The 21415-nt window shown below is 39.3% G+C and overlaps 1 protein-coding gene across 1 annotated transcript in view; it reads right to left on the bottom strand.

The window, feature by feature from the left end:
• The window catches only part of ttc39a (tetratricopeptide repeat domain 39A), a 49634-nt gene extending 28290 nt beyond the window's left edge, over positions 1 to 21344 (bottom strand). Inside the window, exons 1-2 of the mRNA XM_034232819.1 lie at positions 21305 to 21344; positions 10748 to 10852 (exon numbers count right to left, since the gene is read on the bottom strand). Coding sequence (XP_034088710.1) covers positions 10748 to 10852; positions 21305 to 21342 — 143 coding nt within the window. The 5' untranslated portion in view covers positions 21343 to 21344. The remainder of the gene's footprint in view (positions 1 to 10747; positions 10853 to 21304) is intronic.
• Positions 21345 to 21415: the final 71 nt, after the last annotated feature.

The raw sequence follows: 21415 nt of genomic DNA, 5'->3' as shown, positions 1-21415 counted from the left end.
CAAAATTCTGACTTTTTTCTCCCAAAAATCTGAAATTTCTCAACAATTCTGACTTTTTTTCTACAAAAGCTCAGACTTTTTTATGCAGTCAGCACTTACGTCAGGTTATTTTTTCAATAACGACCGCCTCGCTGCACATCATCCCTCACATAATGTGCTATAAAACAGATTATGGACATAGATTGTTCCCTTTTCTTATCCAGCGAGTAAAGAACAACTAACTCAATAACAACAAGGAAGCAAAAGACAGTCAGAGAAGGCGGAAGAACAGATGGAGACGCAGAAAAAATGTCCTGCTTTACATTTCCGTTGTGTCAGGTTTATGTGAGACAGCAGCTGAGAAAACCTCTAACGCGGAGCTGTGAGGGATTTCAACTGTTTGTAGATGTAGCGGCCAAAATCATATAGAAATAAAACAGATAATTAACTTAAAATAATACAGCCGCTGAGGCACTAGTTAGCAGATCTTACGCAGAGCAATGATCCAGGTCCAGACAAGATTCTCCATTTGATTCAGATAACAAAGTACAGGTTTCCTATATCCCTTTTCCTTAAGCCTTTCCTATGGCTTTCCTTTTGCTGGCTTGAAACACCCTGCGTAAGATTTGCTAAGCCTCAGCGGCTGTATTATTTATTTTAAGTTAATTATCTGTTTTATTCCTATATGATTTTGGCCGCTACAGTAGCCGTGGTCAAAGAGGCGGAGAACTCCAAATATTTCACAGCAGCACTCTGATATTTTTCAATCAGCATTAACTCAGAGAGAGGGCACAAAGGTCATCTTCTGCTTCCACCACAATGCTCCATGCTGGAAAGAGTTGTACTTCCTCAACAAAAAAACCTATATGAAGTGGTGGAAAGTAACTAAGTATATTTTCTCAAGTCTTTTTTGGACATATTTGTACATGAGTATTAACAAGAAGTGCAGTAATGGTCAGAGCGTAAATACATGCAAAACTGCTTATACACCTTACTAGTACAGCTAGTGTGGACTGAAACTAACTAGATGTACTAGATTACAATGCTTTAAGTCAATCTTGAGGTACTTTATCTGTACTTGAGTAGTTTTTTTTGTTGTCAAAATTAGCAAATGAACAGAAAATGGTACATTTCTGTATAAACTGAAACGTTGACCCTCAGGCACAACTTATCGCCAAGAAGCACTTCAATCACTTCGCTGTATTGCACTTTTGTATATGTACTATACGTCATACTTCCACACAAAACCAGCCCCTCCCTCCCTGCTGCAGAATGGGGGGGAATGGGGCTGGACGGTGTGATTGAGGGAATAAGATTGCACCATTTTGTCTGCACTCGGTCTGGTGGCATGTTTGAACAGAGAGCTGGCAAATAAAGTGAGCTGCTGCTGGAAAACCTCTGAGATTTTAAGCTGATCACTGAGCAGACATGTCTCCACAACCAGGAGCCTGCAGCAGCTCACAGAGGAGGAGGAGGAGGAGGAGGAGGAGGAGGAGGAGGAGGAGGAGGAGGAGGAGGAGGAGGAGGAGGAGGAGGAGGAGGAGGAGGAGGAGGAGGAGGAGGAGGAGGAAATACAGCCTCAGTATCTGAAGAGAGAGTCCTATAAGATAGGCTCCAGCAGCCAATGACCATAAACACGAATCTAGGGGTCAAAGTAATGGATGTGTTTAAAGTACATTCAGACGATCAAAGCTGTATCAAAGAGTAGGCTATCTTAAGTAGTTTAGTTTCAGTGTGTGTCTTTGTGTGTGTGTGTGTGTGTGTGTGTGTGTGTGTGTGTGTGTGTGTGTATTATTCCTGACATTTAATCTGTTTACACAGTTACATTTTGGGTCCTTGCTTCTCCTTAGGTAAAAAAAAAATGCAAGTCCCCATAATTTAAATGTAACGTAATGTACATATTTTCAGGTAGTGGTTAACTTAGGGTAGTTTCCATCAATTAAGTCAGTGTTAATTTCTCAAGAGGGATGGGAAGTTGGGAACAAGTGTGTGTGTCTGCGTGTGTGAGCCCTTAAAAGTGCATTTACATAAACAAGTTCACCCATTCACACACACACACACACACACACACACACACACACATTCATACAGAAGCACAGGCTGCCACCTCACAAAGGGAGACTAGCATTCACACACATTCACACACCAATGACCAATTAAAGGTTAAGTATCTTGCTCAAGGAAACACGGACATCGACATGTGGACTGCAGTGGCTGGGGATCGAATATATATGTGTGTGTATGCGTGTGTCGCATTGCAGGGAGACATTAAAGTATTTTTTTATTTCACTCCTGCATACGGTCATCGGGTAAAACTGGCGCTGTTGCACGACTCCAATAACAAAGACTCAAGCTGCGTGTGTGTGTGTGTTGCGTAGACTCTAGTATAACCTTGTGCCACCTGACTGCGTCACAGCAGGTTGAATGAGGAAAGGACATTGAAGAAGAAGAGATTTTGAAAACACACATGGAATAAAGCAGACAAACACGATGGGAGGAACGAGGAAAGATCCTGCCGGCGTTTCACTTCCTTGAATCTGCTTTGTTCTGCAGAGTATCTCTCTCACAATGCAGCAGATGTCATCACACCTTACATAATGTTACATAATGTTGATCCCGCAAGCCTTTTTCTGAAGCAGCAAACAGGAAAATCAGACAAGATTGAGGGTGTAGTAGCTATGTGTCAGCAAATAAAAACAAATAAAACAATCAAGCAGGATAAAGTCCATTTTCCAGGCAAGCATTTTGTCGATCAAATATATAAAGAACAATGGCTCTAGGCTCTCTTTTTTCTTGGTAAAACAATATATGCTTTTCCGGTGCCCTCACTCCTCTACCCGTCTCCAACATATACCAAATCCCCTGTCAGTGCTTGTCTTCAAAACAAAAGGATAAACAACTATTCAAACTGAAATAGTGACAATAAATAATAAGCGATTTACTACAAACAAAAAAGCCAGAAAGTAAATGTATATTTCAGTGGCGAGCCGTGACTTTTATACCTAGGCCCTCTGACCCCCCCTTCCCTCGAAACAAAAGAAGAGTTATTACGTCACAGTATACATATATATATATACAGTCTATGGTCACAGCGTATACTTCAGCGGAATATCAAAACAGCGGCCCGGGGTGCAAAACGCATCAATGACAGCGACCCTCTACCACACAAAACAACACCATTTATATAAACACCTATCATGACAGGGCACCCACAGCCAAGTAACAATTACAAATGAATTAAGTCGGCACGGCGGCCCACATTGAAAATGAATTAGGCCTACCTTTGATGATCAAATCACTGAAACACAAAGTCCATCCTCCTGTCCTTTCGGATGAAGCACTTGATGGCGGGGTCATTCAGCTGATCCTTTGACACTCCAGTTTATCATTGTAACTCAATCTTGAAAATGACTCGGTTAATAATTTCGCAACCATCACTATCACTGAAGTGAGCTATCATGAACGAACTTATGCTAATTATAAATCTATCGATCATAAATCTATCGTTTAGATTTATGATTCGAAAATAATAAAAGTAGGGTAGACATGTGGATATTACCCGGCTGAACAAAACGTGCATTTATCTAACAGGTTCGTTTTCCACAGACCTTATTTCGAGCTATTTTCCAAAATCCTATGGAGAAATCCCACTGATTTCTGTCGAGGGAATCCGAGCGAAGCTTACCTCCGGGTTTTAGGACGCGTCACTGCACCACTTGCATAGACCTCACAGCGGGCGGAACTTGTCATAAAGTCCGCGAAAATAAAGCCCGCCCATTTAGAGGGAAGATATGATTGGTCAATTGTACTGTCGTTTGACATTACTCTCTCATTGAGTTACTATAGCTGGCCCTCTGTGAATGTAGAGAGGGACCAACAAGCTCTCCGGTCTTCACATAACTCGCAGAGACGGCATTTAACCCTTCACATTCCAACAGAAACTGAACAGGCAGATTCGAAGGATTTATTTCTTTGGAAATATTATTTTAAATACAATTAAATCAAGTTATTTTGGTAAAATTAATGAAAAATGTAACAACAACAAAATATAAAAAATTATATTTAAAAAAAAATGTTGTTTTTTTTAACGTTTTCAAATATAATTTTTTTGAATATCTTAGGCCCTCACAGAGGGCCTAGATGGCCCTGACGGCTCGCCACTGGTATATTTTATAATGCAAGAAATCGTTCAATAGCTCCAACTAGAGATGTCCCGATCCGATGACGTGGTCGGGGATCGGAGCCGATCACGTGATTTTTAAAAGATCGCAATCGGGAGAAAAAGATCGGGGATCGGGAATCCTTTTTCTTTTTTTTTAATAATTTACATTTTTTAAATTTTGTTTAATGTTACAAAACAAAAATGACCGTGTTCACGTCTTAAAGTCATCCTGAGGATTTAGTTTTGGTTTAAAATTACACAACATCATGTATGTGTTGCTTCTGTTGGGCTTGTTTAGACCTGGTTGCTTATTTCTCTCAAAGCAACAGAGTGGGCGCAGTGTCTAATAGTAGCAGCTAACGAGAGGCTACGTTCAGCTGGTGACTCGGGAGTCGGGAAAGAGCACATGTCAGGAGTTTGGAAGTATTATAAAATTGAAAGCGAAGGCAGTGTAACAGCCAGATGCAATGTTTGCAAGAAGGAGGTTCTAGGGCCAGGAACAACCAGGCTGAGTCGGGCTGAGTATGCTAAACGAGAGAGAGAATCGCTGGCAAGGGGGCTACAACTACAACAAGATGAACATATTTGACCGTGATTTAATTGTAATACACGTTTCAAAATGATGCCGAAGTAACAACATACTGATACCGGTTAGTAAAAACCATGAATTAATGCGTTGACAAGTCTGCAGACAGACAGCAGGCGAAAACCCCTTTTTAAAATGCGTGTTTTCTAAATGGAGCTTGGCTAAGCTAACGTTATATATGCTCCGACCGTCCACACTCACAACAACGGCCTATACAGACATAAATAAACCAGCGACTGTATTCTCCATGACACAGGCAGTCTGTGGTTTGTACTTGTTTAACGTTTGTCTAGTTTCTGAACAGATATGAAGAGCTGTGAGCTCTGAGTGCTAAGAGCTAACGGCTGTGTTGTTTTTTGGGGCGCTCATTGAAAAAAAAAAAAACTATTATTAAGAATTTTTTGGTATTTATTTGAGATACATTACGTTTTTTATTAATCGAACAACAGAAAAATAATCGTTAGATTAGTCGACTAATCGATAAAATAATCGCCCGATTAATCGTTTTCAAAACAAACACAATGTGATATCCTTTTCAATTTCAAAGAACACAAATTGAGTTACATTAACAAATAACTATAAAACAACAATATTGTAGAATAACAAAATGAATGCCGTGAATACATCGAAACACACGTGTTGAAGTGGTTCACTGCTGATTACTATTGAATTGTGTTACTCCAGTAAGATGGAAATATAATACTGTTTATTCATGTTAAGTTAAGCTGCTGTTGTTCATTACATTATTACTAGACTAGTTAGTCTTAAGGCTAGAATTCTGCACTAAGCCACATTTTTATTTTATTTTATTATTTGTGACTGAATGTGAACTTGTGAAGCTAGTCAAGCTACCTCTTTCCAGTAGAGTTATTTTTGTTTTGTTACTGCACTATCTGCACTCAATTTGTTTACATGGTTATTTTGTGGTGGACCACTGATAAGCTTTATTTTGTTTTGATCCAATGCTGCTGTGAACAAAATAAGCTATATCCATGTTGGATAGAATGGATAGTTGGGTAATGTCATTTAAATAAAAAAAATAACCTTAAGGGACAACTTGAATGCTTTTTTCCTTTTTTTTCTCTTAATGCATTGCATAAAGATCGGATCGGGAAAAATCGGTATCGGCAGATTGTCAAAATCAAATGATCGGAATCGGATCGGGAGCAAAAAAAGGTGATCGGGACATCCCAGCTCCAACAGTGGACGTTATTTGGTTTTGTATGAATCAAACAAAAATAAAGTCTACTCTCAATCTGATCAAAGAGCTGCATTTCAATGTTAAACAGCACTATACAAAGGATCTCAATGGAGCCAGTGATTATTATAGGATAGCCGTTTCTTATATCTTACTTTTTAAATCTGCACTGATTTCTGACTATTTTACTCCAACCATATGGGCTCAGCTACAAACAGGATCAGATGTGCAACTTGTGTTTGTTCAGGTGCACTTCAGTGACAGAAAGAGGCCGAGCGCACACAGTGCTGAGGGAATAATATGGAGTCAGAAATAAGGACACTTGCTAAACCGACAGATTTGGACTATTCACATATCCAGATTTAAACACTAAGACACATTATAAGTATCACAACAAGGGAGTCACTATATATGTATGTAACGTTGCAATTTAAGTCTCCTTATCTGAGTCTGAGTTTAGAAATCAAACATTAAATTAGTGGGGTTTTAATCCAATATGTCATCCAAAAAGTGCAATCAACCATGAGGATACAGCAAGAAGTTAATTAGTTTGAAGTAAGCCAAACCTTTATAAGTGCTGCATTTTTTCCTATTTTTAGCAAATGACATCACCCTAACACAGGGGTGCTGTTAGAAATTAAAATCAATGTTGGTATGGCGTAATTTGAATTAAATACACTATTTAATTTAAATCAGTTTTATTCTGAAAAACCGGAAGTTCACTAACTATTAACTTAATACTTTTATTCTGAAAATTATTCACTTTCGGTTAGCATTAGCATGTGGCGAAATGCTGCCTTTTCAAACCGTGAATTAAAGGTGAAATTACATGTGATGTTGTACACTGAGCACACTGGGTTTAGCACTCATTTATTACCGCTGAATAACGTTTATTAGGGAATGTTTAAATAACCACAGACACCAGAATGATATAATTTAACAACAGAAAAAGGCAGGAATTGGCCGACGACGCCGGCCAATAGGAGAAGACCTCAGATGACAGCAGGAAGAGCAAGCCAAGAATTTACCTCCTCTACCTGCTGACCTGGACTGACCGGTCGGATGAGGAGAGCGCCTCCAATCGCACATTTCATTTTGTACACCACCGCATATTTTGTGTAATTAAATGCTGTTAACTTTTATAAGCTTCCCTTGACTCTTTTCAGTCTCTCCTGCCTTCGGGGTTCTAGAATACACTAACAGTGCCCAACCTTTTTTGAACCGAGAGCTACTTTTAAAGTTGCCGGTCTGCCGAGATCTACCAGTCCAAATAGAGAGGCGTAGTTACTGACAGCCTACTACCAGGTAAATACACACTTCTACTTGTATAAAACTGACCTTTGTACGATGAATACTTCCTAAAATACTGCAGATCCTTTATCTTACCTCTTTGTTATCCAAGTACAAATACAAGTATTTAGCTTAAGTTGCACAACAGTGTTGTTGATACAGAGTTGGAGTTTATTCACAAAAGTATAAATTAGGCTTAATAATAATGTAATACGCTACACAGGAATCTGCTGCCAAAGTGCAATAAAAAAGACAACATTAATAGAATCAAACCCTTTTTTGATGCATTTTAGTAGAATATAAACAAATGCCTTTAAAATAGGATGCAAGCAACACTAGTTTCTTAACCTGAATTGATAATAGACTAATCAATTTAAGTTTGCATTCTTATACCATTTTGTACAATAATTATAATGAATAAGTTCAAAAAAACTAAAACTTACAGCAGATTAATAACGGTATCTAACTTGAGTTTTTATTATATCAAAAACCTGTTTAAATGCTTCTGTTATTTTTACTGTCCCCAAAAAGCGCCTCGGCAGCCTCCAGGAATGCTTCTTTCACAACTTCGCCGTCTTTGAAAGACTTCATGTGTTTTGCAAGAAGTGACTGACACGATAAGATGCTATGGTAGCAGCCTTGCTCTTGTTGTTGGGCCTGGTGAAAATGGACTGCTGTGCATTTAGCTCTCCTTTCAGGCCCCTCCCCTTTTGGGAGCGTAGAGCAGAATTAGGAGGGAATTCCGTCTCGTAGCGTTTGTGCACTGTTTTGAAATGCCGCTTCTCAATGACCCTTCTTCGATAAAGCAACGCTCGCATTGCAGATGAGACAGATGGACTTTTAATTGGAATAGATACAAAAATAATCATCCTCCCACTCGGAGTGAAAATTATATATTTTGGGCTTTTTTGCTACTGCCACTGCCCACCAGCCACGCCCCAACACATGGGATCACGCCGGCCAATCACAAAGCTTTGATGCTTTCAAGTGCATTATTCTGGCACAGGAAGATTATGTTATAGGACATTAACGATACAACTGAATATTGTTGTTCTATTTTTAGACACATCTCGCGATCGACTGGGAATCTCCCCGCGATCGACTGGTTGGGCACCCCTGCCCTAACAGTTTCCGACACTTGGCGCATTTCCACTGCAGCGCGTAGCACGGTGTAAGCGTGCCGTGCCAAACCCGGCCCGTTTTTTGTTGCGATTCCACTCGGGGTAGTTCCGGCTAACGGGTGCTTTTTGACCGTTTTTCTGGCCCTTCAAAATCGTGGTTCTTTCCGGACCAACAACCGGGCTGAGTATGCTAAACTAGTGAGAGAATCGCTTGTAACTACAACAAAATGAACATATTTTACCGAGATTTAATTTTAATACACGTTTCAAAATGATGCCGAAGTAACAACATACTGATGCCGGTTAGTAAAAATCATGAATTAATGCTTTGACAAGTTTGCAGACAGACGGCAGACGAAAAACCTTTTAAAATGTGTGTTCTCTGAATGGAGATTGGCTAAGCTAACGCAGTATATGCTCCGACCGTCCACACTCACAACAACGGCCTACAGACATAAATAAAGCAGCGACTGTATTCGCCATGACACAGACAGTCTGTGGTTTGTACTTGTTTAACTTTTGTCTAGTTTCTGAACAGATATGAAGAGCTGTGAGCTCTGAGTGCTAAGAGCTAACGGCTGTGTTGGTTTTGTGGTTTGCATTGAAGATGACGTCACGGCTCCGCCTACACTGCGAGTGCGTTACTATAGTTACCGCCCCAGCTACTAAACTGTAATGGAAACGCAGCATAAAGTGAGCCTGGCCTACCAAGGCCTAACTATACCGTACGAGGCCCTGCAGTGGAAATGCGCCATTACAGTACTAAAGACACCAAAATGGCTCCTCAGAACAACACAAAACTGACAATAGCTGTTAATCTAGCCTTCAGGACTTTGTTATAACAATAATTTGAGCCTGACAAGAAGCAGCTCTTCTGTCTCGATTTAAAGCCAGCACTGAAAAGAAGAAACTTGGCCTATAATGAGTGGTCCAGAGAGGGGATAGAAAAGGTAAGAGGACAAAGGGGACGTTGTGATAAAGTTTCTGATTATAAAAGTCGAGAATAAGCAGGGAACAATGGAGTAACCTGATTCCTGACACAGCAGGAAACTAGAGACAGGGTGTGTTTGTGAATGTAACTCAGAGCAGCATGTCAGTCATTTAAGACCGTCAGGCCATTATATAATCAGCATCAGCAGCAGATTAACAGTCCTCCAGCACTCACTGAAAAGGGCAGAAGTTTCCAATGTGCCAATGACTGGGCATTTTGCTTGTGTATTGTTTTTTAAAATGGAATTAAAAGCAACACAATGTTCTTTGAGTCACTGTAAGGACAATGCTTACAGTGAGGTTTCCTCTTTTTTGGCATTTTTACAGGGGCAAATGTATTGATCTTTTTGCTTTTAGGAAGCAGACTCAATAGCACAAAGTACAAGCAGAAATATTTGTAATAAATCCAGAAAGAAAAGAGTTTTGCTGAATCATTATCAAAACAGAAGCAAAATAAGTGTGTCAATAAGCATGGTCCTGTAGTACCCTCCCTGCCTTCCTATCGGCATACAGTTTCAACTATGGAGTAAGATGAACATGTCAGTTACTATAATAAGACTTGTGATGCTAAGATGCTAACGCATGCACAATGCTAACTGGTCACTCTGACAATGCTAACATGATCACAATGACAATGCTAAAATACTTACATTGAAAATGCTAACATAATCACAAATAAAATGACAATGCTAACTGGCTGCTCTGATAATGCTAACATCATCAAATAGAATATGCTATGATGATCACAATGACAATGCTATCATGTTTACATTGAAAAGCTAACTCGATCACAACAACTCTGCTAACTGAGCCAAATTACAATGCTAACATGCTAACATAGACAAGCTAACTCGATCACAACAACTCTGCTAACTGAGCCAAATTACAATGCTAACATTGACAATGCCTATGTTCAGCAGTTTTATAGTGAAACACGTTCATCATCTTAGTTTAGCTTGTTAGCATGCTAACATATACTAGCGTAAACAGAGGCATTACATCCATAGGCCTCGATCGTTCCATAGGAAATGTTATAACTTATCTTAGTGGGAAAACACCGATGTTACCAATAACATAAACAATGTCTCTGTTCTGTCCTATTGCCTGACAATGAAGCAGCACAACGGATTTGTCGATTCATTAGTTAAATTACTTACACCTGAACTTTCTACACTATTTATACCAATACAAATGGCAGTTTCTCAGGATGGGACAAAGGCTTGTTGTGTGGGGATGCAGTTTACTGTTGAAAATCTTCACTTTCTAACCCCTGACAGTGCAAAAACACCTAGAAAAACACAGCTGTTTGCATGCATTTCTTCAGCTGGTTGTCTCTACATTTGAGATGAAAGCACAAAGATAGAAGGGTCAGAGCTTGGTCACAGCAGATGTATTAGAAATGGTTCTGGTTGCTCTCGTACCTGCATTTGAGTCGGGTCTGCGCCTCCTCAAAGTCATTTCTGAGGAACAAATCCAGGGCGGCCATGCAGTCGTCCAGAGCCAGAGACAGTTCTGACCGCGAGCACCTGCAGATCAACAACATCTTGATTAGGAAAGAAAGATCATGTATGAAAGTACAGCATCATCTCATAAGCTCTGGGTATTTGTTTCAATTCTTATATCTGAAATCAAGGCAGTTATAATATATACTGGATACCCGGGGAGATTTGGTCTTCCCTTAAAGTTGACTTCATGGCCTTGCTTATAATATCAATCTCCAATCCCACTTTATTTATATAGCACATTTAAAAACAACATCGTTGACCAAAGTGCTGTACATCAATACATATATAAAAAGCAGCATAAATACATGTAGACAAAACAGATAGGACAAATGTAAAAACACGAGACAATAAAACCACAGACTGAAAAACTCATACATGACACAAGAAAATAAAAATAGTACAATATGGCGCAAAAGTGTGAGAAACAATGAGAAAGTTTTATTGGAATATGCAATGTACTCAACAGTATGTCACTCAACCCAGTCTCACGGCATTTCGTGTTATTTTGAAATTCAGTTCCTGACGGACGCCAAAAAAGCCCGAGATTATGGAATTAAACCAATAAATAAAAGCAAGGATAATTGTGTGTTATTGGTGAGTAAATAACAGTGTGTTATTTTGAAAATAATAACAAATTAGAAGGAAAAAAAGATTTAAAAAATACAGATTTCAGTATTCTGAGGCTCTGAGCCATTTATTTTCCTCACGGCAACAAAAGTCCGAAATTATACGATTTAAAATAAAAGCAATAACTGTGGCTTGATATTGAGTAAGAACATGTTTTTATGAACCACACAGCTTCCGGTCTTCCTCGACCCGACCGGAGAAAAAGACGTGCTGCAGGCAGTAGAAATACATTGCTTTTAAAATCGTGCTGTGCAACACGAAAAAAAGGGGCAAATCGTGTTGGTGAACACGAATCAATAGATTAAAAATCGTGTTGGTGAACACGAAATGCCGTGAGACTGGGTTGTGTCACTCTAGGTCTGACTATTTCACAGTCTAGTAATATAAAGGTTTCTTAAAAACATTCCCACATTATTTTCAGACCCTCAGTTGCATCATATTTCATTATTATTCACTCTCTTTAAGTCTGTTCTGCTCAAACCAGTTCCTTAAACTCTACTGCAGAGACCCATCTTTTGTCTTTCAGTAGTTGTTGTGAGTCTCTTATAGTCTTTCAGTAGTTGTTGTGAGTCTCTTATAGTCTTTCAGTAGTTGTTTTGAGTCTCTTATAGTCTTTCAGTAGTTGTTTTGAGTCTCTTGTAGTCTTTCAGTAGTTGTTTTGAGTCTCTTATAGTCTTTCAGTAGTTGTTTTGAGTCTCTTGTAGTCTTTCAGTAGTTGTTTTGAGTCTCTTATAGTCTTTCAGTAGTTGTTTTGAGTCTCTTATAGTCTTTCAGTAGTTGTTTTGAGTCTCTTGTAGTCTTTCAGTAGTTGTTTTGAGTCTCTTATAGTCTTTCAGTAGTTGTTTTGAGTCTCTTATAGTCTTTCAGTAGTTGTTTTGAATCTCTTGTAGTCTTTCAGTAGTTGTTTTGAATCTCTTATAGTCTTTCAGTAGTTGTTTTGAGTCTCTTATAGTCTTTCAGTAGTTGTTGTGAGTCTCTTATAGTCTTTCAGTAGTTGTTGTGAGTCTCTTATAGTCTTTCAGTAGTTGTTGTGAGTCTCTTATAGTCTTTCAGTAGTTGTTTTGAGTCTCTTGTAGTCTTTCAGTAGTTGTTTTGAGTCTCTTATAGTCTTTCAGTAGTTGTTTTGAATCTCTTGTAGTCTTTCAGTAGTTGTTTTGAATCTCTTATAGTCTTTCAGTAGTTGTTTTGAATCTCTTGTAGTCTTTCAGTAGTTGTTTTGAGTCTCTTATAGTCTTTCAGTAGTTGTTGTGAGTCTCTTATAGTCTTTCAGTAGTTGTTTTGAGTCTCTTATAGTCTTTCAGTAGTTGTTGTGAGTCTCTTATAGTCTTTCAGTAGTTGTTTTGAATCTCTTATAGTCTTTCAGTAGTTGTTTTGAGTCTCTTATAGTCTTTCAGTAGTTGTTTTGAATCTCTTATAGTCTTTCAGTAGTTGTTTTGAGTCTCTTATAGTCTTTCAGTAGTTGTTTTGAATCTCTTATTTCAGTAGTTGTTTTGAGTCTCTTATAGTCTTTCAGTAGTTGTTTTGAGTCTCTTGTAGTCTTTCAGTAGTTGTTTTGAGTCTCTTATAGTCTTTCAGTAGTTGTTTTGAGTCTCTTGTAGTCTTTCAGTAGTTGTTTGAGTCTCTTATAGTCTTTCAGTAGTTGTTTTGAGTCTCTTGTAGTCTTTCAGTAGTTGTTTTGAGTCTCTTGTAGTCTTTCAGTAGTTGTTTTGAGTCTCTTATAGTCTTTCAGTAGTTGTTTTGAGTCTCTTGTAGTCTTTCAGTAGTTGTTTTGAGTCTCTTATAGTCTTTCAGTAGTTGTTTTGAGTCTCTTGTAGTCTTTCAGTAGTTGTTTTGAATCTCTTATATTCTTTCAGTAGTTGTTTTGAGTCTCTTGTAGTCTTTCAGTAGTTGTTTTGAGACTCTTATAGTCTTTCAGTAGTTGTTTTGAATCTCTTATAGTCTTTCAGTAGTTGTTTTGAGTCTCTTGTAGTCTTTTATGTAATTTCCTGGTTGGTACATGTCTCTTTAAATGGCATTTGTTAGCTGAAGGCCATGAGCATGTGCAGTAATCCATCAATGTTCCTTATTCTTTTCTACGTCACAAGACAAACAGAAACGCAGGCAGGGTGAGCCGGACAAGTGAAAGTGCTTTGCAGTTAACTCCTATCTGCCCTGTCTTAATGATTGTCCATAATGTTGCTATGCAGATCATTACACATGATGCTCCTCACGTGGCCTGTGAAATGTGACCAAATTGATTCTCTGTACTCCTACTTTATTCATAAAATAGCTCCCTACCTTTTGATTTCACTTGCTGCACTCATAGATAAGAACCCTGAAAACCACTGAAAGGCTACTATACTAACACTTGTGAATAGCAGCATTTCCAAACGTCTGAATCATAAAGAAATGTTTCTATTTGACCCAATGTGGTCCATTTAAAGACGTCGATCCACAAGCATCTTAGCTTATATGATTTATCAGTTGAATGTAAAATAGACAAAAGCTTGATACACATCAGAGCTACATTACACTTCACTTGTTAGACGCTTTTATCCAAAGTGACTTACATACATTCAGTACTGTGGGCAATCCACACAGGAGTACTTTGGGGTGAAGTGTCTCAGGGACACAACGACATGCTGACTGCAGTGGGACTCGAACTTGCTACCCCCTGATTCGAAGTTCAGCGCACTATCCACTGTGACACAGCCTCCCACTACAGCTACAGATTACGGTTAAAAAAAAACTGTTCATCTACCGTTAAACAACAAATCTGTTTGGTGATTACCGATGTATCTGTTTATGCTTACACACAAGACTCAAAACTCACCATCCCAGAAGGAAATTAACACAACCAAACACACACTACTTAATATACAAACAAAATGGCTCCAATGGATATGTTTACATGTGTGTTTTACTCCCTTCGTTGATGGTAAAAACAGCAGCCAGCTCAAACACTCGTAATGAGCTGAATCTATGACTGTGAATCTGAAACACTGATATTATTCAGGACTCGCTCATTAATGGCCTTTATTCTGAGATACTTGAGATATCGCTGGCCTACCGAGCTGTGAAAGGAACAGCTCTTTTCTATATCCAGGCCTTGGTTAAACCATTTACTCCAGCTTGTTCACTACGCTCTGCGTCAGCCAATCGGCTTGCTGCTCCATCACTGTGATAGATATTTAGATAAATAAGTAAATTGCAAGATAACAACAGTGGAATGTTTATCGAGGCACTTAACAGAGCTCAGTCTTATTGCCTGTAGTGTGTTGGAGTTTGAATCGTTACGGTTTTTGCACTTATTGTAAGTCGCTTTGGACAAAAGCATCAGCTAAATGATGTGTAATGTAATATTTGCTATTAAAGTGGAATGTGTTAAAATGCAATTTGTGTTTTGACCTTATAGCAGTATACGGTTTACTGGACCCGTTTCGAGTTGGGAAAAAGGCAAACTTTTATTTGAAGGCCCGATTTTCTAACGCTGTGCATGCAGTAGGCGTTGGACTGGAAGTACCGACCATAAACGGTTTTGAAAACTTCTGTCACGTCACGTAATGTTCATATTCTCAATAAAACATCTTTGCTGATGTTTTTTCGAGTCTTCTGGCCAATCAGAATCAAGATTGTTGCCGGAAGTCCCCACGGAGAATAACTTTGCGATAACTATTCTATATACATCCATGGGTACAACTTCAGATAAAAATGAACACATAATGAAATATGACCCCCGGTTTGATGATTGACAGGTCACAGAACAATGGGGGCTATCTACCCTTACCCACAATTGAAAGTAAGTCACACAGACTATCTCCTCGTTGCTCTTCTCTCTGTGTCGAGCAGCAAGTTCAGCTTCAGAACAAAGTGAAACACAAACAATGGCATCAAATATTATTAATGTCGGGTAGTAATAGATTTATTTATTTTCCTCTCAGTGTACCAGAACGCGTAGTTTATATTCTAGTATTTCTAAAAATGCATGTGTGCCTTTTTATGAATAGATTTGAGTGGTTCAAAATTTCGTGTCGCGATTGATTGACAAAGGAAAAAAGTGGGTCCCGAGGCTGGACCAGTTGAGAACCACTGCTGTAGATCACATGAGCATGACGTTTCTTTCCCATTTAGATTTACCAGCTGGAACACACTCAGTTAATCATTATCGAAACACACACACCACACACACACACACACACACACACACACACACACACACACACACACACACACACACACACACACACACACACACACACACACACACACAGACACACACACACCACACACACACACACACACACACACACACACACACACACACACACACACACACACACACACACACACACACACACACACACACACACACACACACACACACACACACACACACACACCACTTCAGGGGACATTACATTGACTTACATGCATTTCCTGGAAACTTATCCTAACCTTAACCAACACATGCCTAACCCTAACCAAGTCTTCACCCTAAAATGAATGATTCCCCTCATGCATGGGGACCTCCATTTTGTCCCCATAAGGGAGGCGAGTCCCCACACGTGACTGTAAACAGATTTAGGTCCCCACAAGTATAGTAATGCTAGGACACACACACACACACACACACACACACACACACACACACACAACTTCAGGGGACATTACATTGACTTACATGTAATTCCTGGAAACTTATCCTAACCTTAACCAACACATGCCTCACTCTAACCCTAACCCTAATCCTAACCAAGTCTTCACCCTAAAATTAATGATTCCCCTCCATTTTGTCCCCATAAGGGAGGCGAGTCCCCACACGTGACTGTGTAAACAGATTTAGGTCCCCACAAGTATAGTAATGCTAGGACACACACAGCTGTCAGAAACATTATGTCTTTATGTGGGCTTATCATCAAGATTTAGACCAACAATTGTGACTGTGCTGACAAACAGACTCAATATTGGGAAAATTGTTTATGTAGTATTGTAGTAGTGTGTTGTAAATAGGTATTATCTTTATAAAATACTACTAGTAATCGCTAGTAAACACTTCATCCATTCACAAATCTGTAAAATTGAGTTTCTCCACAAGGAATTACGTAAAAGCACCACTTTAAATCTTATGTTTACAAGATTTGTACTGATGGAAATAAGTAATTAAGCATGATAGAAACCTAAAAAATGACTTGTCGACTAAAGAGATCTTAACCGACTGAGAAAAAGGAACAATTTGTGGACTAAGCGACTAGGAGCGGGCCAAACTTCTATTTTATTTTTGTGTTTTTCTTTGTATTCAACCACAAATAAGACATATATATCTGCATATATCCAGAAAATAAAGACATAGGAAATGTGACGGGAGAGTTCAACAAACCCAGGCTTATACAATAGACCTCCCTTCTTGAGAAAACAATACCAACAATGTTAAAACTAAGCCACTCAATACAAATAAAATAAATGACAAAAGGTACACTTAATGAGTCAAAAGAAATGAACCAATCAGTAGACAGCTATCCAATCCAAACAAAGAACTGTATGAACTCAATGCAGGAAAGAACTGGAAGAAACAATATGCACGTCAAGAAAACATTTGAATTAAATGTGATGACAAGTTCCCTAAAACTGTCAAAAGGACTTCAAGGGAAAACATATTGTAATAAAAAACCTTATTTACATTCAGCCACTTTATAATGTAATCCCTAATAACAATAAAACAATGAGACTTAAATGATTAAATAGTGTTATGTAGTTTTAAACAGCGTACTGTATACTGTACTGTGTGTGTGTTTATATCATTGATTTCAAGGATAATGGCGTACAGTCACATGTCTTCCCTCAGCGGCCTCTCAGTAATTCCAGACTGAGCTTCCTCCTCTGTGTGCAAACACTTTCCTCTGCAGTGACTGTCACTTAAAACAACACGCTAACAAACGTGTGTGTGGTGTGTGTGTGGTGTGTGTGTGTGTGTGTGTGTGTGTGTGTGTGTGTGTGTATGTGTGTGTGTGTGAGCACAGCATCGACATCAGGTTGGTCTTGGAAACTAAATCTTAGCAACTGGCTTGTCGTTGTGCTGATTTATCGGCTTTATACTTGACCTTCCTTCAGCTCACATTAACGATCAAAAATACACAACTTAAATAACCCTGATCTTTCAAATGAAGTGAAATCTCAACACGACAACCAACCTCACATCTAATGTATAACATCATTTGACGCATATCTTTGTAAATATAGAAAAGCAACAACAGGAGATATTAAAATTGTCCCCAAGAGGAAAAATAAAGTGCATTATTGTTAATATTATATATTTGTTACTATTATTCTTCAGTCAGTTGCTGTAGTCTTATCACCTGTTATATTCAGAGTACAAGCATAACCTCATACATAATACATTCCAATAATTGTTGAAGGACTATTTACTTAAGGAGAGCTTGTTTAATTATCTAACTGTAGTCAACAGTTACATGTGCGAAGGGTTGGGCGATGTGAAAAAAAATGTCAGTGTCAATATTTCTAACTATTGATATGATTTACTCAATGACATTTTTGATAAATAAACACTTTGTTGATATAATAACTGAATACCACCTTGTGAGATGAATAGAGTGGCTTCGTTTACGTCTTCTCAAATGGTTGAGAGCACATAATAGTCTGGGATTACTTTACTGTAATGCAGCGTTTAAAGCTAGAGATAGGTAACATCAGTGAAGCCAGCACCAGTAGGCTAGGGCTTTATACGCAGCCTAATGTTGGCAACGCTTCAACAAATGAATACAAGTTTATCTGATCTCATTTTTTTAAATGATACATCTGGATAGAGAGTTGCCAAGTTAGCAAACACTGAACTCCCCCAAAAGTATCATTAGGAAAGTAAACATATGATATAAAAGGTAAACGACTAACACAGCTATTGTAAAGAACGCAGGGCAGAGAGCACACAGGTACCTTGGGTGTTTCTCAATGTCGAGTACGCTTGCTTGGTAGCACACGTCTTCCGAGTCACTTGTATGGGCATAGATATGTCTCATAATTATTTGTGTGAACATAAGAATAATTTGTGTGTAAATATGTGATTTGTAAATGTAAAACAACATCCACAAATGCATTTAAAAGATTTGCAAACTCACAAATAAATGTGCAAGTGTAAAACGGATCTGTAAATACGCTAAATATGTTCACAAATAAAAAAAGAACTGTGAATATCTCTTTAACATTTACACCTTTCGATCAGGCATTTGTGAATCCATTTTGTATTTGTGGACCAAAAATGCGCTTGCGGATCTCAAATCTCTGTTCACGGATCTCAAATCTCTGTTCGCGGATCGTCTTTTTACACACACGGAATTTTGAGACATATTTTCCGCCGGTCTCGGCTCAAATCTACTCGTGTCACTCGGTTATTTTTCGGAAACCACGTGATGGCCTGCTGATGGCGACATTTCCGCATGATTTCAAAGTAAGAGCATGATGGTTTGTTTTCTGTTACCATCACCATCATCATGTTATAGTGATACAGTTAGTTTGTGTTATTGATTCAATATAGCATATATCGAGCACTTTCGTTGATGTTGAAGTGCAGGCTATAGCCTACGCCACTTTCGGGTCCCGGGGGCGTATAGCCTGCACTTCAACATCAACGAAAGTGCTCGATATATGCTATATTGAATCAATAACACAAACTAACTGTATCACTATAACATGATGATGATGGTGATGGTAACAGAAAACAAACCATCATGCTCTTACTTTGAAATCATACGGAAATGTCCTCATCAGCAGGCCATCACGTGGTTTCCGAAAATAACCGAGTGACACGAGTAGATTTGAGCCGAGACCGGCGGAAAATATGTCTCAAAATTCCGTGTGTGTAAAAAGACGATCCGTGAACAGAGATTTGAGATCCGTGAACAGAGATTTGAGATCCGTGAACAGAGATTTGAGATCCGCAAGCGCATTTTTGGTCCACAAATACAAATTCGATTCACAAATGCCTGATCGAAAGGTGTAAATGTTAAAGAGATATTCACAGATCTTTTTTTTATTTGTGAACATATTTAGCGTATTTGCAGATCCGTTTTACACTTGCAAATGTATTTGTGAGTTTGCAAATCTTTTAAATGCATTTGTGGATGTTGTTTTACATTTACAAATCACATATTTACACACAAATTATTTTTATGTTCACACAAATAATTATGAGACATCTATGCCCATACACTTGCTTCAGAAGCGAGGCAAGAATCCTTCCTAGCATTCGGGAAAACGAAGAGTGGAACAGGCGAGCAAGTGTTCGTCATATGAGAGGCCCCGCCTTACATTTTCCGCCACAGATTTGGGGAAATTGATCCGTGCGCAAAGCATTGTGGGGATTTTAAGACCGCGGAGTCTACACATGGGCAGCCTCGAAATGTCTCGCTACGCCGGGCTTGGGAGAATTCCAAGTATGCTGGACATTGGAACAGTCCTTCGGCGGCACTCGATGACGTAGTATGCTTGAAATGGTGGCTCTGGAGCAGCTTTACTCGACATTGAGAAACACCCCTTGATTTTGATTACCTTGCTTTAAAGAGGCCCTATTCCCTCCCCTGTAGAGTGTGCTCTATAGGTTTGAGTGCATGTAAATGGTCTGCTAAGTCTAAAATCCCTGATTGCCCTCCAGAGTGAGTTTCTCCCCCGCCTGAAACACCTCCATTGGACTCCTTTGTTTACATCCAGATCACAATGACATCACTACGTAACACTTGCACTCCTATTGGCTAGCGCTCCAACACATTGTACGTGATAGGCTAAGGGGCGGGACATCTCTAAGCGGTTGACCAATCACAACAGAGCCGGCCAGCTAACCAATCAGAGCAGACTGGGCTCTGGTTTCAGACAGAGGGGTGAAAAGAGGTGCTGCAGCAATAAAGAGCTTTTTGAACATTAAAGCATGGAGACATGTCCCAGTAGAGGTAAAAAGTACAAATATGAACCTGAACATTATGATAAGCCCCTTTACATTAAATACAAAAATACAATATGTTGTTAAAGCCTTCCCTGGTTTAAATACTATGGATCATGCAGTGAAATCATATAGGGTTTCTACGCTGACAGCATTTACAGGGCAATCAATCAGTGCCTTCATTATTTCCTTATAGCTTGACATGCCTATACGGGCAGGGACAGAAACCATGCTACCCTTAGTCACAGAGCAAACATTAGCACAGGACAGCATGTACAATTGTATGAAATAAAGAGACGTCATGACGACCTGCTCAATGAGGAGAGGCTGCTGGACTCAGGATGTGCATATCACGCACTGTGTGCCCATAATTCAATTTAACTTCAAGTCAGCTGAAATACTGAGTTCCTTTCTCCGGACAACAACTTGCACAAGGATGATCATTATCAGCACGAATGAAACCCTTAGCACACAGCAAACACTATTCATACACACACCCACACACACACACACACACACACACACACACACACACACACACCTCCTCCAAGAGTGACGAAGCATTTAGTTCACTGACTGCGGTTAACACAGCTCTCCTCACTAGTTAAGATGCTTCGGAGGCCTCACTGCGTTCACACAAAAGATCCGAGGTGTTCCTTTTTAAAAATAAACCGAGCGAGTTTGTCCACATGCCTGAGTGTGACACACACACACACACACACACACACACACACACACACACACACACACACACACACACACACACACACACACACACACACACACACACACACACACACACACACACACACACACACACACACACACACACACACACACACACACACACACACACACACACACACGACAGAGGCCAGAGGAATAACCTACAGCATCCAAACACGCAGCAAAGTCTATCTTACCCGTTTGACAGAGTCTCTTCATCTTCTGACATTTTCATCTGGCAGAAGTGTGTGTGTGTGTGTGTGTGTGTGTGTGTGTGTGTGTGTGTGTGTGTGTGAGAGAGAACAAGA

The sequence above is a fragment of the Gymnodraco acuticeps genome, unplaced genomic scaffold (assembly GCF_902827175.1).
Source record: "Gymnodraco acuticeps unplaced genomic scaffold, fGymAcu1.1, whole genome shotgun sequence".
Taxonomy (NCBI): Eukaryota; Metazoa; Chordata; class Actinopteri; order Perciformes; family Bathydraconidae; genus Gymnodraco; species Gymnodraco acuticeps.
The sequence above is the reverse complement of the archived record's forward strand: the minus strand, read 5'-3'. Positions and strand labels throughout refer to the sequence as shown.